Source organism: Manis pentadactyla, chromosome 3, assembly GCF_030020395.1.
Source record: "Manis pentadactyla isolate mManPen7 chromosome 3, mManPen7.hap1, whole genome shotgun sequence".
Classification (NCBI taxonomy): domain Eukaryota; kingdom Metazoa; phylum Chordata; class Mammalia; order Pholidota; family Manidae; genus Manis; species Manis pentadactyla.
In genome coordinates this window covers 155,067,347-155,084,517 of record NC_080021.1, presented here as the reverse complement: position 1 = coordinate 155,084,517, position 17,171 = coordinate 155,067,347, and the positions used below count along the sequence as shown (strand labels likewise).

The following is a 17,171-nucleotide window of genomic DNA, read 5'->3' as shown; positions in this document are numbered from 1 at the left end:
TGACTTCTTTTTAATTCTATTGCACATCACTTCCTGTTTCCTCCCCAAATGGGCATTATAGTTTTATTTCCTTTGACCCTCTTGTTCTGTATGTCCTATTGTTCAGTACTGTCCCCTTTTTCTTAAGCTTGAACTTACATAGATAAACTAAAGTTCAGGTGGAAATCCTACCCTTTCTCTCTCTTAAAAAAAAATCCACTTCAACAATGTCAGGGGAAAGAACCCAGTGAATATAAAGCTCACTGTAACACTAAATTTCAATCCACTCCTAATCCTAAGCCTCCAGATTGTTTGTACATACATTTTTAAATAGCTGGTGTCTGCAAGTTTATGCCTTTTTCATTGAACATTATATCACCATGCACCTCTATTTACTGACATTGACAAAAGTTATTCTTAGTGGCTTTATGGTAAAATCTTTTCACTTCCAGTAATAATTAAACAAAAATACTGGTATTACTATGATTCTCTTTATCTTAAAATTAAGGAACATGGCTATACCTTTTGCTTCTGCTAGAGAACTGATAGAAGTTGTAGGGTGAACAGGTTTATAAGTTTCATTATTTTTCCCAACAAATATTAGTTTGTGCTTGTCTGATACCAAGCAGCGTGCTGGTGCTAGAGATAGGATAATGAAAAAGATGGACCCAAATCCTAGAAATCTAATAGGCAAGACAGAAAAACAATTATACATGTGGTAAGTGCTAGAAGGGAAATAAATAGGGTACTAAATAGGAGAATAATAGAATGGAGGACATATTACAGTATACAGTGGTCATAAAAGGCCTCTCAGAGGCAGTGACATTTAAGCTAAAATCTAAGAAGAACCCAGAAAGTATATGAATGGAGGGACAAAAGGTAGGGAGGGAAAGAGCATCTGAAAAAGGCCTTGAGGCTGAAAGGTTTGTCACCTTCAAAGAACCAAAATAGGAAGAATGTGGCTGAATGAGAGGGAAATATGGCAGAAGGTTAGAGATGGAGGTAAACAGAATCATAAAAGGGCTTTGCAGGTCATTGTAAAAACGTGTGCTTTATTTTTAGTTACACTGAAAATTATTGAAGGGTTTGCAAAAGGAGAGTGAATTTATCTTTTTAATATTGGTGGCCCTGTGCGGAATGGACAGGCCTAGCAAAATATGGATGCTGACAGGCCAAAAAGGAAGTTATTGCAAGAGGCGCCTGAGAGATGATGGTGGCTTAGCCAGGTGGGGAGCAGTGAAGATGATAAGAAATAAGAGGCTGGAGGTAGTTTTTAAGGTGGAATCAGTAAGATTTGAAAGATGGGTGGCGGGGTGAGAGACAGTCAGATTTTAAGGAATGATCCCAGGTTTTCAGCAAGAGCAAGTCCTTGGATAAATGTCAGTTCCTAATATGACCAACATCACTGTCATTCTGCAAAGGGCTTTTCATGCCTTATTGAGTACAGGTGTAAACATGCAAGGATCTCACCAGCAGCTCAAAGAAGAACCAGGCGTACTTGAAGACTGTTTCTCTCACCATGCCAGTGCTGACCACCATCTGCAGAGCAAGCTCCTCGTGGAAATGCTGCACAAAAACCACAAAAACCATTCTGTGTTGCCAAGTGTTTTATACACCAACACCTCTTTTCTTTTCATCAATTGTCACAGCTTGTTAGTTACTGATGCACGTGTCCTAGATCACAGGTGAGTGCAAAGTCAATGTTGAAGTAACCTGAAACCAGGGGACTTTTCAGGAGGGTAGGAGAAGGTTGGTGGTGGTATTACATAGGAGGGCTGGGTTCAAAGGAATGGCCTCAGCATGGGAGTGAATCTGCATTCTGGGGGAGCAGTCAGAACTGGGACTGTCTTGTTACTTTCCTCTATAAACCCTCTGTGTGACCATGTACAAGCCATTCTGCACTTTGCCCTCAGTTTTTCCACCCGTAACATTTGTTGGTTGGTAGCAGTGGTTCTCAAACTTGAATGTGAGTCAGAATCCCACAGGCTGGTCAGCCCCACCCCTAGAGTTTCGGATTTGGATTGAGTATATCTGGGGAAAGGCCTGAGAATCTGCATTTCTAGCAAATTCCCAGGTGATGCTGGAGCTGCGGGTCCAGGGACTGCAATTAGAGGACCACCATCTAGATGGTATCTAATCACCCTTCTAGACTCAACAATTCTTGTTTTTATAATCCCACTATGGTTTTGTAGGAAACTTTACAGGTTGGGTTTACAAGTAGATACTCTGCAATAAAGAAAACAATCGTAGCAGCCTGAACTCCCAACTTTAAATTCCTATGTCCCAGGGTCAGATGCCGGAAAGGTCCTCTGCTTTACGTCTGCACTTCCTTGGAGCCATCTGACTGCTGAACCGCAAATGCAGCAGAAGACCACTCGCACCTTTCTTACCTTTCCTGTTCCCTAGCTTTTTTGGCTACTTGTCAATGTTCTTGAACACTGATGGGGAAAAAGTGACTGCAGTATGATGAGTCATAAGAAATAGATATGTTGTCACTCATATTTGGTCGTCATCCACAGTTCCTGAAAACACCACAGAGTCTTAAAGGTGAAATGGGTATCTTGTCATGTTAATGAGAGACTTTTGGACCCCACCCAAGGGCAGGGGCTGGAGGATCAATCAGACAATGGCGAATAATTTAGCCAATCATGATTATGCAGTGAAGCCCTTACAAAAACCCCTGAGAAAAGCTTATAGCTCTCTGCTCTCATGGATCCTGCTTCTCAGTCAGGGAGAGCTTCTACACTTGGGGAACCAGGACACCTCCACGTGCCACGGAGCCATGCCCCAAGTTCCATGAAGATAGAAGCTGCTTTATTTGGGACTGTGCCCTATGTATCTCTTCATCTGGCTATTAACTTATATCGTTTATGGTATCCTTTATTAAACTGGTAAATGTGTTTTCCTGAGTTCTGTGAGCCACTCTAGCAAGTTAATCAAACCTAAAAGGGGAGGTCGTGGGAACCTCCGATCTGTAGCTAGTAGGTCAGAAGCACAGGTTAACTGCCTGGGGCTTTTGACTAGCATCTGGAGTAGGGGGTGCAGGACAGTCTTGTAGGACGGAGCCCTAAACCTGGGAATCTGGTGCTGTCTCTGGGCATCAGAATTGAGTTGAGTTCTTGGACACCCTACTGGGTGTTCGAGAATTGCTTCATGTTACTTACGTGTGGTAAGACCCCTCCCACACACTTACACACATTGAAAAATGGGTCTGGGAACCTGAATGGTTCCCAGTAATACTACGATTACTTCTGTTTATGGCTGTGTATAATACTATTGTTGCTGTATATGAAAGAACACATCACAAAGTTCAAAACTAAAGACAGGGTGACCAACTCATCTCAGTCTTCCTGAGACTGTCTTGATCTGAAAATGGGAAGTTCTGCCTCCAGAGACCCCCTCAGTCCTGGGCAAACTGAGATGGTTGATCATCCTAAACAAGGCAAAACGATGCCTGGGCATTTTCTGTGGATCTCATTCATCTAATGACCACAAAATCTAGAATAAATACAGATAAACTAATTTTTTATTATTCTGTGTGTAAGAAAGCTAAAACGATTTGAACACCCTAATATCACACCCTCAGGTATTGACTTATGAGGCAGTTACGTTTTAAATTTAACCCCTAAAGCAAAAATTGATTATAACAAAGATTGCCTTTGACAAACCTTTAAATTACTTAGTATATAGTATGCAAGCAATTCACTTTACTAATTCTTACATACATTAAAATTTGAGAGTTACTCAACTGAACTCAAAGGAGACAGGTGGGAAAATCAACATGCAGATGTCTGGGTATTATATTTACATCCTTAGCTGGTTAGTGGTGATAAATGGAGAATGCTTAAGTGTTTTAGCTTGTCAGGCAGTCCCACTTCATTCTGCCAGGTGAATTAAACCTTTACAGTCTTAAAACACATCAACACATTTGTCTGCTGTTTGAGATTTTAAGTGAAGCTGCCTCATCTGGGAGAGGCATGAGGCTGAGCGGTAATCTAGCTGGATGTCACGTGGTGGAACTTGGCTACCCCCAGATCTTCCCACTGTAGGAAAGACATGCTCCACCAGCTTTAAAGGTAACCTCTGGAAAATAGGTCAGTTTGACTGCCAAAGTCTTATGGCAAGAAGAGATTAGAGGGGGATAAGCTGCTTCTTAAAGTAATTTATGCTGCTTACCGGGCAACATCATTACAAGAACACCTTGCTCCAGAGGTTATGGAAAATAGCCTTGGAGCTAAACCTTGTTTGCTGAGCTATTAAGGAAACACAGTGGGAAAACTTCCCTGTGAACTGAAATGATTCTCTTCTCGCCCTTGAAAGGATCAGAAACAAAGCTAAAACAAGACAGTTGCAAAAGCAAATGTGATTGTGCCCAGGAGAAGTGAGGCCCTTATTCCAAGGAGGTCAGGCTGCAGGCAAGGACAGAAAATGGTCCTGTGACCAGTCACTGCAAAGCCCAAAGCTACATTTCAGAGTAAGTGAAAACTTTATTTTCAGCACCTAGCCATACCTTCTTTGGCTTCTCCTTTTACAATTAACTGGTCCCCCTCCCAGGTACACCGCATGGTGCCAGGATTACTACAAGGTGTGCATTACCAGGTCCTGGCAGGGCTGCTCCAGCCTTGAACTTTGCCTCAGCAGTGCAAAGTGAGCAGTGCTGAGGCTCATTCCCTGCTTGGCTGTTTAATACACATTTCCCTGTGGGGTCCACTGCTGCCAGTGGCTTCCTGTGTTACCTTCCAATCAGCATATTTACATTTTAATCAGGGTGTTCAAGGACACTACAGATCTTAAGTAGCTACTACTGAGGTGCAACTCTTGGGTGTCTGGCAAAGGAGAAAATTTCAGATGGCTTCCCCGCCCCTCCCACCCACCCCTGCACCCCTTAGAACACACAGGTTGCGACTACAATTGGAGAATTTTCTTAATATAAGTTCTGATGATCAGTTCAACAATTTGTAACATCTCTGAACCCACAGGTAAGGCTGATTAGAAAGAATTATAAGGAAGCATTTTATGTTATTCAATATAGTATTGAAATAAATGATACCTAATTATTATAATTCATTTCTGTTGATGATGAATTGTCCCCAGCTCACCTTCTACCAAAAAAAGAAGCGAATGCAGTGGTTCTCAAAGTGTGGTCCTTAAACCAGCAGCAGTTGGGAACTTATTAGAAATGTAAATTCCTGGGCCCCACTTCAAGCTAATGAATCAGAAACTCTGAGGGTGGGGTCTGGCAATCAGTTTATTAACAGGCCACCCACATACTTCTGATGCATGGTAATAGGTTAATTAGGTGGTCAAAAAATGGGGGGTAAGGGACAGGGACACAAAAGTGTGCGTGTGTGCGTGTTAGGAGGGCGGGAAGAAGGCTGGAGAGTACTTTGATGATGTCTGTTTTCAATCATGGTGAGTAAGCGTGGGCAAATTATCCTCTCACTGCCCTGCTTAGTACCTTTTTGCTGACTGGCCTTGGGGCTGCAGTGGAACTTGGAGCATCGTTATTGCCAGAGCAATAGTAAGACATCCGGTTGCAGTTGCGATCAGCAATCTGAAATATACAAACCAAGACTCAACAGTCAACTGACAGTGGTTCACCAGAAAGATTGCAGTGGCCTGGCAATCACAACCTTAGAATTCATTTTTAGTATATTTCTTACTTTTTTTTGGTTACAAAAGCAAAGAATTGTTATAAGAAAACATAAAATGAAGCAGAGAAGGTAAAGCTACACCTAATTCTTTCCTGAGATAATCACTGTTAATAGTTTGGTTTGTAGAACAACCGGTAGTTAAAACCTAGTTGAGAACCTGGGGGTACTGAATAGTCCCTTCAACATTCCAGTCTCTGACTTAATTGGGAAAGCAGGGAAAAAAAAAAAAAAAAAAAAAAAAAGTGTGGGAACAGTGCCCCTCTGTGGGTCAGTGCGGTACTGTACCATCTCCTCAACACTGTACTTAAGAAATGGTCAAAAACTACTTTGGACAAAATTTTCTCCTCTTGCTACAAAATAGATGGAAAATTCTTAACTTGGTCCACATAGAAATTAAATATTTCCATTTTTATTAAAAAAATATAATGATCAAGGCTCTCCATGATAGTTGCAGATCACTTCTCTCCTGGGCAATCAGAGAAATGACATTGCTTAAAGGGACCTTAAATATGAGGCTGGTGTGCTGGCAAATGGTTAACAACCAGCTCTCAGGTGGGAATGGCTGAGTGATGGCATTTGCCAATTTCTGTGCTATACATGCTTCCATCATGGCCAATTTCAAGTTCACATGACATCAGTGAGTCCAGTGTTGGGAAGAGATGTACAAAACAGTATATAGAACTTGTATCATACACATACAATAGACGTAAATTGCCTCAAGAACATAGATAAGAGCAAGATGTAGTAAAGTAATTAGGGAAGGAAGGAAGTTTGAGCACTATACTTTTAAAGCGAAATCATTTTAGATTTATGGACAAGTTGCAAAGGTGGTACAGAGAATTTTTGCACATACTTCAGCCAGTTTCCCTTTATGTCAATATTTTACTTAACTATGATACATTTGTCAAAACTAAGAAATTAACTTTGGCACATTACTATTAACTAAGCCATAGACTTTATTTGGGCTTCACCAGTTTTTTCACTGATGTGCTATTTGTATTCCAAGGTACAATCCAGGGAGCCACACTGCACTTAGATTACCTTTGTTTTTAATGTACTTTATTTGCTTATTAGCCTTTATAACTTAGTTTTAAATAATATTTGTATGTAACAACTGGTCCAGAAAATTCCTGAAAATTTAACAATCAGCTCTCAGAAACTGGTACAGGCCAGGTCCAGCACATCCCCTGGGGTGGTTCTGCCAGTCTAAGAGGGTAGAATATGAACAGGTTCATATGGCGCAACCTAAAGGTCATCAGACCTCTAGGAGTGGACCTAGAGTTGATTTGTCAGTTCGTGCAGGGCTCAGAAACCTCCACAGAGATGAGCAAAGTGAGGCCCAGGGCAGGAACTGACTTGCCTGTGACCACACAGCTGGGTGGTGTCAGAGCTTAGACCTATCCCTGGTCTCCAGATTTCCTTTCTCACAACACACTATCTCAAGTGGGTAGATTTTGTTAGGAAACTATGTCTAAACCTAGAGAGTTTGGTTTATTTTAATCAAACAGGGGAAGTGATATTCTTCTAAAACCTTAGCTACCTAAGGCCAAAGATAACTGGAAAGAAAATTCACACTAAGAATTCATGATAGCTTTGTGGGAAAAAAAAAAAGCCACCCACTGGATTACACACTTTAAAGGGGTGAATTTACAGTATGTGGATTATAACATAATTTTTTTTTAATTTCAAATGAGACATTCTATAAAATACCTGACCAGTGTTCCTCAAAACTGTCGAGGTCATCAAAACAAGGAAAGTGTAAGAAATTGTCACAATCAAGAGGAGACTAAGGAGGCATGACTACAAAATATAATGTGGTGTCCTGGATAGGATTCTGGAATAGAAAAGGGATGTTAGGAAAAAACTGAGGAAATCTGAATGAAATATGAACTTTAGTTTCTAATAACAACATATTAATATTGGTTCACTAATTGTGACACAGTACCACCTTACTGTAAATTGTTAATCACAGGGAAACTAGGTATGGAGTATACAATAACTTTGTGCTAAATTCACAAAAATTCTATAAATCTAAAACTTATAAAATTGAAAGTTTATCAAGAAAAAGCAAGGAATTCATGGAAAGAGAACAACATAGGACAAGTCACCAACCCTTTCAGGAGCTCCATTTTTATTTGTTTATAAAATCTGACTTTGTTCTTTGGGATTATTACATGGGATAATCAATCTCTGGACATTAATGAATGTAAAAGGCAGATATTAAACAACAAAACAAAACAAGATTAAAACAACCTTTTTAGGTGTCAGGAAAGTTAAAGTTAATTATTTTTCCTTGAATTCATGTGGCTAATGCAGATACGCTCTAAAAACTTCCTACCAGTTAACTAACCGAGCAGATCTCAAATGCCACTTCTGCCTTTGCATCTTCCTCTGCATCTTCCAGGAGGGTCTCAATGACTTCAAAAGCACACGAATTACTCTAGAGCTGAGCAGTGAAGCACTTGAGCACCCCAGGGAGGTTGATTTCATGTTGTTTCTCCAAGTGTCAGTTCCAAAGAAAAAAGCCAGCACCCCTCTCTAGGGTTTGACATCTTCCCTACCTTTGAAGACATGATGTTCTTAACCTCCTCATCTGCTTCGGAGTGTGGCCCTGTGAGGTCTGGGTTACTGCTGCTCAGCACCCGGGCCTGCAGCAGCTTCGAGCTCACGGCAGCGGCAGAGGTGCGGCCAAAGGTGTGGTAGCGAGGGTCGGCGAGGGCCGTGGGGCCACCTGCACGCCACCAGGAACAGACATGTCAACAGAAAGGGGATCAGAGTCACTTACTGGGCTTGCACTGAAGAGGCGTAGGGTAGACAGCGGATTGAAGACCCACTAGATTCAGTCTTCGAATTAGGGTCTTGTTATCAAATGTCTACGGGAGGCAGAAAGGCCAAGTTTTGGGGGTAAGTAGACAGGACGTGAGGCAGGTGGGGGCAGCGAGGACTGTGGTAAACTGCCTTTTCCAATGGCAGGGGCTGCTCCTCAGCGCCAACCTCCTATTGCCATGGGGGAACAGCCCCCAGGGCGCCAGAGCCTCTGAGTTCTCAAGACAAGGTGGAAATGTGGATTTTTCAGCTTATTAACTATTTAAATGATGACAACTTTACATGATATGCAATAAGGTTATCTGAGATTTAAGAATGCAAGGAATCATCTGAAACTTATGAAGATAAGTATAAAGTCTATATGGATGTTTTTCACCTTCACATATCTACCTGTCTTCAAAAGGGATTATGTGAGTCTATATGGTACTACCAGTACTTTTTTTTGTTTTTAATTCTTAAAAACTCAATGTTTATAGTTCATAATGCGTGATCAAAACCAAAAGTTTCTGTGTTGACTGCCCTTGTACTGTTCACCATGTAAGAACTTATTCACTATGTAAGAATTTGTTCACCATGTAAGAACTTGTTCGTTATGTTCAGAAGATTGGAGACTGTTGAGAACTAGGCTTGGGGTTGATTAATGATTGTGCATTGAGTCCCCTATACAGAATTTTATTGTTGTTAACAACCATTTGATCAATAAATATGAGAGATGCCCTCTCAAAAAAAAAAAAAAACCTCAATCAAAATGACAAGTTTACTTATACTGAGGCTGTATAGACTAATAAAAATGCTGAGTTTCTTCATTAGGGCCTGGCATTGTGTGAACATATTAATACTACTTTTTATATCATGCTGACCAACAGTTCTGGTTGATTATTGACTATGTAAATAATTAAGGAAATGGAGAAATGGATTATTACTATTTCCATGGGCGGGGGGGGAATGAGATCAGGCATTTTTTTTTTTCAGAATGAAAATTTTAGAAACCTCTGTTTGTCACTACCATTGAATGGGTATTGGGGGGAAATGAGATCAGGCATTTTTTTTTTTCAGAATGAAAATTTTAGAAACCTCTGTTTGTCACTACCATTGAATGGGTATTGGGGGGAAATGAGATCAGGCATTTTTATTTTCAGAATGAAAATTTTAGAAACCTCTATTTGTCACTACCATTGAATATATATTATATATATTATTTTCCTTATTATTGTCCTAGAATTCTAGGCCTCTGTTATCCATTCTCCATCTTTTAAAAAAGAGGTCCTCAACTGAATCAGAAATTACCACCTGGGTAAAGGCCAGTAAGAGATTATCAGATAGGCAAAAAATGAATAAATGCACAGGGAGAGAGGCAGGAAGAAAGCAAGGGAGAAAAATCTACAAATAAACTTTTAATTTCAGCATTCATGTAAGTGTTGTGTCATTCTGAAAGTTACATCTTAATTTTCAGGCCTTTTATTTTGCATTATGTGGCAGTGGGGTGGGCATGAAGGTGCCCTGCCCACCCCCCACACTGGGGGCAACACTACCTGACTTGGGCAAGTCCCTCTGCAGCTCAGGCAGGCGGAAGACGTAGTGCACGTAGGAGGCCAGCAAGCAGTTCCTCCCGTGCTGGTCCTTGCCCAGGTCCTTGCTATTGTGCAGACTGTTGACGATGGCCACCACGGACTCGAAGGCAAACTGGGAGAAGTTGGCTGAGGAAGCAAGAGAAAAATCGGCAGCTTCACAGTCAGTCCTTAATGAACCCATCAGAATGTTCTCCGGGGCAGCAACAAGGAGTCCTGACCCCTGACCAACTAACTGATCCAGCTGGTCAAGACAATGGCCTGGGGCAGGTGACTTGTTTTAATAAGCTCTAGCATGGCTCTGCTTACTGCAAAAAACTTCACATTTCCTCCGGCTTCTTCCTCCTCCTGCCAGCACTGTGGTTTTTCACAACAAAGAAGTGAGATTGTCTGGCCATCCTCCCCTCTCTAAACAATGCTGTAAATTGGTGCTACTCAGTGGGATCTGCACTGACACTTATCAGCATCTCCTGGGACCTTGCTAGAAGTGCAGTCTCAGGCCCCACCCCAGACCTACTGGGTCAGAGTTGGCCTTTTAACAAGATGCCCAGATGATTCTCATGCACACTGTTATGTGAAATGCACTGTTGCACAGCAAAGATACTTGGCGTACAGATTAATCTGAAAATGTATGTCTATTATGTCATTCCCACAGTGGACATGGACATGTACAAAGGACTAATTTGCCATATCCACTCTCCTGTTTGGAGTGCCAGCCCTTGGCAGTTTGGCTCCATCCTACCAATCAACCTTGTACCCTTTTCTGCTCAAATTCAACTTCCCTTAAAACAAGGCAATCATTGTACTGTCCCCATCACATGTCTGCTCTTTCTCACCTCTGTGATTTCATTCATGCTGTTGTCCCCTCCAAGAGAGCCCTCCCTGCTCCTCTGCACAAAATCACACCAACTCCATCCGCCCCAGGAAGCCTCTGACACCACTCAGTACAGGGCTTAGTGACACCAAATCACCAGGTTCTCTGGCTGTTGCTGGTGGCGAACCCCATCTCTGAGCAGGCTGGAAGCCCTTCCAGGGAAGAGCACATTTCTCATGCTTTCTTGTCTCCTCACAGGGCCTGAGACAGGCAGCTTCTGAATAAATGCTTATAGACCAAGGGTCTCCACCTACTCTGCCTGTCCCCACACCTGCCATCCCCACATGATAAGGTGGCAACTTGCCAGGGAGAAGAGGCTCAGAACATGTGAATGAACATTCTTGTCTGGTGAACAAGTCTATATCAAATAGCTGGAACTTAGAAAGCAGTGTGCCACATATGTAGGGGCATGGAAAGAAATCCAGGGAGGTTAGAGGTCATCTCTCTGCAGGAATCTAGCTAGAGAAGCAGCAGCTACATGTATGAAATATTAACTTACAACATAGGATGTCTTATCTGTGGAACCACAAAAGATGCATCCAGGAGACAATGCAAACCAAGGGATTAAGAAGACATGCTCTTCCCTGGCTCTGAAAGCCTACAGGTTCATCACGAAACCTCTACCCCACCAATTTACTTTATTCCATAGCCCAAATGTGTTGTTTCTTTCTTTCCTCACACTCCTGTGGTTTTCTGGTTCTCTGCTTTTACCATGCTCATTTTCCTGTTTCCATTTTGGCTGCTTTCCCTCCAGCCCCCCTTTGAGACCATCTCAAACACCATCTTCTTCCTGGGGGCTGCCTTCATCCTCCCAGATGGACGTTTTCATGCCCCCCACCAATATTCAGCTGTGTTCTTTTGCCCTGTGCTGCTTGCTATCTGCTATACTGTAGGACCTCTGGAGTCAGATAGGCTCTTGATTATTACTGTGAAGCCTACAACTCTTCAGGACTGCACTAGAAACACAGATGGCTACCAGAAACCCCTGCTGGGCTCACTAGCACAGGATAACATAAGCCCAGTTCAAAACAGCATCAAACAGATGCCCTATAGCAGCCAGTCCACCCCTTCATGAGACGTGAGAACCATGGACCAAGGTGTTACCTGACATTATTTCCAAAGGAAAGGCTTATGCATTATATTTAGTGTTAATTTGTTAAAAGTAAGCATCTAAAATGTACTGTAAGATGGAAAAAAAAATAAGTAGTTGCCAGGCACTGTGGGGCGGGGTGAGTGGGATGTGATTATGAGGGGCATGGGATTCCACTGGGGATTGGTGGAATGTTCTGGAATTAGATTGTAGGTATAGTTGCACAACCTTGTGAATATACTAAAAACCACTGACTTGTACACTTCAGTGACTTTTGAGGTATGTGTATTATATCTCAATAAAAAAGTGATCACATTGAATTTCAATTCAGAAACTTCTTTTCCTTCCATTTAATATGAGTTGCCTTACTTTTTTAAAACATCACATTTCCTTGTTGATCAAGAAAACAAAAGTATCGTAGAAGTAAAATAAATCCATCCATTACGGGAATGGAATTTGAATGAATGCCTTTAACTCATTCAATAGATTTATTTTTTTTAATACTATAATTTTAAGTGTCCTATATTGTTTATTTTTAACACCCAGGGAGTCTCCAAAAAAAATAAAAGCACTGCACTGGCCTCGCTTGAACTCACATTATCAGTAGAACTGAAAAGCATGTTGTCCCTGCTCACAGGGTTTCTGGAGAATCACGTTGCATAAACCAACGTGCCTCTTGTCTGCTCCTGCCCCCCACAGCCCCACAGGCCGCCTACCTGTCTGGCCAGCGATGACCATGGGCTGCACGGACAGCTGGAAGAGCTTGTCCAACACCAGGTGTAGGAAGAGCACCAGCGGCTCCAAGCGGGAGGAGTTCAGACAGATTATGCTGAGCTTCAGCTCATGCTCCAATACAGTCTCGCTGATCTTCTGGTCCAGCACGCGGATGGGGAAGGTCACCTGGCTCTCCAGGGAGTGACAGAGGGTGAAGAACTTCTCCAGGTGGTTGTCCTGCAAGACAGGCAAGAGACCGCATGGGTCTTATTCCACCAGTGTTCACCAGTGGATCCATAAACACTGTCAAGCAGCTCTCTACAGGCAGAACCTCTTATTCAAAGTTTCAGCCCAGAACTACTAAGACACAGTATTTCAGGCTAAGGTTATGAACTGCTTTGTAGAGTGGTGTGAACAAAGGAGAACCTCTCAATAATTGTTAACTGAAGGAAAAATAATCTGGATTCTGACATGCTCTGTAAGCAGAGGCAGGCATTCCCCCCACACACTGCCAATAAAGGGGTCTAAGTAGATGCGAAATACAGACAGTAGAAGGAAAGGGAGGGAATGTGCACTAAACAAAGAAGATGCTGGAGAACTGGCAGAACTACAGAGGGAGACAAGACAGCAGCAGGAAAATGTTTCTAATGAAGTCTCCCTGAACAATTTCTCAGCCAACAGTGCAGGTACTGGGTTCCTTCATTTAGGCATTCCCCAATTTTATACCATCTTTCCATTTAAACAAGTAAAACCTGAACAGGCTTGTAAGTCCCCACAAAGAACTAAAGTTATTTTGTTTTATCCATGCACAAAGATTGTCATCGATCTTTTATTGGACTGTCCTTAAAACTTTCTGTGCTACTCCATCTTCAATTTTAGCCTCTGGCTCCGATGAGAAGTGGACTTTGATGTTCCTTACCTGGGTGTGAACAGAAGAAACAGCTTGCACTTCAATATTAAATACTCCCTTATGTCCTTCAGCCCACTTTATGGGAGGATTCTGTAGAGGGACTTTCTGTGTTAAAAGGGAAAAAAAAAAAGAAGAGCAATTCAGTCCTCTTTTGTGACATCTAACAAGCAGAGTGAAGCAACCTGAGGGTAAATGTCAGGGTTATACAAACATAAAACTCCCTACAAAACTAATGTAACTGGCTTGGAGTCAGGAGCCCCAGGTTCAAGTTCACTTCTGCCCTGCACTTGTTATTTTTATTTCAAGAAGTCAGTTAAACTCTCTGGATCTTTGTTTTTTTATGCTGAAAGAGGGGGTTGGAACTGGGTGATGTCTTTAAGCTCCCATCTAGCACTGATAGTCCTTGATTGCAGGAACTGAAATAATGTGATATTTCAGGAATTTCCCCATTAATCAGGAATGTCAAGACAAAGTGTGGGATTATCTTACAAGACATGACATTTTCATTCTTTTGAGTGCCTGCAGTTATTTGCCTTTTAATGAAATGATTCCAAACAGCAGTCTTGCTAGGCTTCTGCTTTAATTTACTCAAAATGACTCTTTTATGTCACTTACATGTCAATAGCTCTATAGTCATTAGAGGCCATTTCTTCCCCTAAATTCCCACCAGACTTGTCATCCTGTAGAGACGTCACACAGTGTTGGGTGAAAAGGGCCTAGCCTGACCCAGCCACGTGAGTGTGGGTTTTACATCTCTCACATTTTGATGGAAGGAAGCACCCTGTACTAGCGAGGGTAGGATGTGTAGGATGTATACATTTGGTGGGGACCTTTGGAACTTTCTTAGAGTCATAAATGGGGGCCAAAGCTGAATCTAGCCCACAGCCAAATTCTGTTTGGTCCAGTGTTAGAAACTTTTTTGAATTAGTTGCCAACGTTTGAAAAATCATATGAAAGCATGCTTTTCTAACTTCTTTTGAGAACTGCAAGATATGAAGGCATTGGGCTTGCATCCCAGCATGGCACCAGTCTGCAGAGAGGAGGAGCAGCTGTAGTCTCTGATGGGCAGAAAATCTCCAGCATAAACAAATTCCCACCAGGACCTGGCACTAATTATGGCACTTGCTCAACTCCTCCCCAGTACTGGAGTTTGCCGTCTATGATCTAAAGTCCTACTGTCCTGTAGAAATATGATGTGAGCCACATATGTCATTTAAAACTTTCTAGTAGCCACATTTCAAAACTTTTTTAAAAAGGAACATTGGATAATTTTAACACTATGTTTCATTTAACCCAAATAGCCTAAAGATGATTGTTTCAATGAGTAATCAATATACAAAATTATGAATGAGCTATTTTACACTTTTTTTTTCCTTACAAAGTCTTTGAAACCTGGTTTATATTTTATATTTGCAGCTCATCTCAGTTTGGACCAACCATATTTTCACAGCCACATGTGGTTTGTGGTCATAGTTTTGGACAGTGCAGGTCTGAAGAATGTCAGGAGAAGCTGAGGGTGTAGCTATGAAGATAGCTCAGGGCAAATAGGAAAAATAAATGTAAGAAACTTAATTTAAGCATTGAGTTTGGTTCTTAATACTCCTTATCTCACTTAATGTCCACTGCAACCTTCCACGCAGGAATGGGCTCAATTTCACCTTTGAGACTCAGAGGGCAAGCAATTCACCCATGTTCACACATGTCAGGAGTTGTATGTAGACTCTGGATTTTGGATCAAGATTTATTGGTCTCCAAAACCTGGGTTGGTTTTGCAGCATTACAAAGATAATTGGGCATTCTAGGAGGTTAGAATGTGCAGCTTGATGATGAAAAGGTGGATTTTGAGGGCTTCAGGAAGGTGCTATGTGTCCAAATCACAAGGCATGATCAGGGAATGTCTGTGAACATCCTCAGCTTGATCTCAGGTGTTTGTGAGGAGAAGAGTTTTGGTCTAAAGCCAGGCACATGCCTGTGGCCCAAGATAAAGGAAGCTTTTGTCTCCCAGAAGAAAAGAAAATGTGAGGAAAACAGAATAACCTGGGGATGGGGGATGGGTCATCAAAATAGGGATGAAGATTAACTGTGAAAGTTAGAACAAAATTCAAACTCCTGGGAAATTCTTCAACTTGAAAATTGTAAGGAAAACAAAAGAGATGCCAGGGAACCTACACAGTAAGAAGAGTCTTAAAAGGCATGTCAACCAACAGCACTGTGTGGATCTAATTTGGATCCTGATTCAAACAAACAACTGGTAAACAAACAAACAAACATATGACATTAATGAGATCATTGGAAATTTGATCACTGACTGGATATTTGAGGATATTAAGGAGTTATTATTAATTTTTAAGATATAACAATGGCATTGTGATGCTTATAAAAAGAACCCCTATTTTTTAAGATATATTCTGAAATATTTATAAATTAAGTGATGTGATGGTGTCTGTGATGTGCTTCAAAATCATGCTTATTGGTGTAAACCTACACCAGCCAGACTGGGAAGCTGGTGCTGGTGTGGTCAGAGTAGAGAGTCCCCTGGAATCCCTTTCAGTGGAGTGAGGAGCAATACATACTGCAGGAACAGGAGAAGGGAAAGGCTACTCACACTGGGACCTTTTGGGGAATAAAAGCTCCAATATCTATCTGGGGACAATGACAACTGACCCAGAGGAGAAACAGATGGAATCTGGTATGGGAACCCTTTATAAGGGCCCATGCTAAGAGCAGTTACCACAAATGGGCTCTGTCTGCCTCCCCTTTTATAATACATTATTCTGTGAATCCCTTTGTGGTAGATAATGCCACACAATCTGCCTTGGGTGCAGGCTGCATTTACAAACATTCTGAATTGGTGATGTCTACATGAATGGGATTTCACAGCCAGGTATTTTCTTTTCTCCTATTAGAACAATGTACTCTTAGAAATGCCATGTGCTGACAGATGACTGCTCCCCAAACATGTTGAGCATCCTCGGCCACATCTAAAGAAATGGGAAGTGGATCTGGGAGGCTGGTTCAAGACCATGGATGATGGACAAGACAATGATGGCCAGCTAGCTAGTTACCTCTGCAGAATGCATGGAGTAGTTGGGCGGCAGCTTTTCCAAGGCAACTGGGAGACAGTAAGAACCCGTTTGAAGACGTTCATTTAAGAGAATTGGCAGCCACTGAAACAGATGATATAAAGAATAAAGTGGTATTTATTGCAGCATATAATTCTGGCAATTTATCTAGCTCACAATAATCAAATGCAACTAAACGATGATTAGATATTGACCAGGCCTCTTTTGGGCAGTAATTTCTGCCAAGTTCTTTGCATTTTAAATTTCCTGAGAACTCCTGAGATGGTAATATCAATGATTTACTGCTTTCAGAGCCAAGTGAGTAGCATTTTTCTTTATAGCCAATGTTTGTATGTGTCTGAACAACAATGTTTATTTTATCTTTTATATTTTTTTAGAGAAATAGGAAAAAATAGATAGTTTTATATGTGAAGCATATATATTAAATTTGGAAATAATGGACACTGCACTGCTTTCCTTAAATGTGTATTTTT

General features: G+C 41.5%; 1 protein-coding gene across 4 annotated transcripts in view; it reads right to left on the bottom strand.

The window, feature by feature from the left end:
* The window catches only part of DOCK8 (dedicator of cytokinesis 8), a 228,316-nt gene that overhangs the window by 73,281 nt on the left and 137,864 nt on the right, over positions 1-17,171 (bottom strand). For all 4 annotated transcript variants that reach the window (XM_057498603.1, XM_036928398.2, XM_036928392.2 and 1 more), the window contains 7 exons: positions 16,681-16,782; positions 13,625-13,720; positions 12,708-12,942; positions 9,992-10,156; positions 8,195-8,364; positions 5,438-5,533; positions 1,450-1,545 (listed from right to left, as the gene is read on the bottom strand). In XM_057498603.1, coding sequence (XP_057354586.1) covers positions 1,450-1,545; positions 5,438-5,533; positions 8,195-8,364; positions 9,992-10,156; positions 12,708-12,942; positions 13,625-13,720; positions 16,681-16,782 — 960 coding nt within the window. The remainder of the gene's footprint in view (positions 1-1,449; positions 1,546-5,437; positions 5,534-8,194; positions 8,365-9,991; positions 10,157-12,707; positions 12,943-13,624; positions 13,721-16,680; positions 16,783-17,171) is intronic.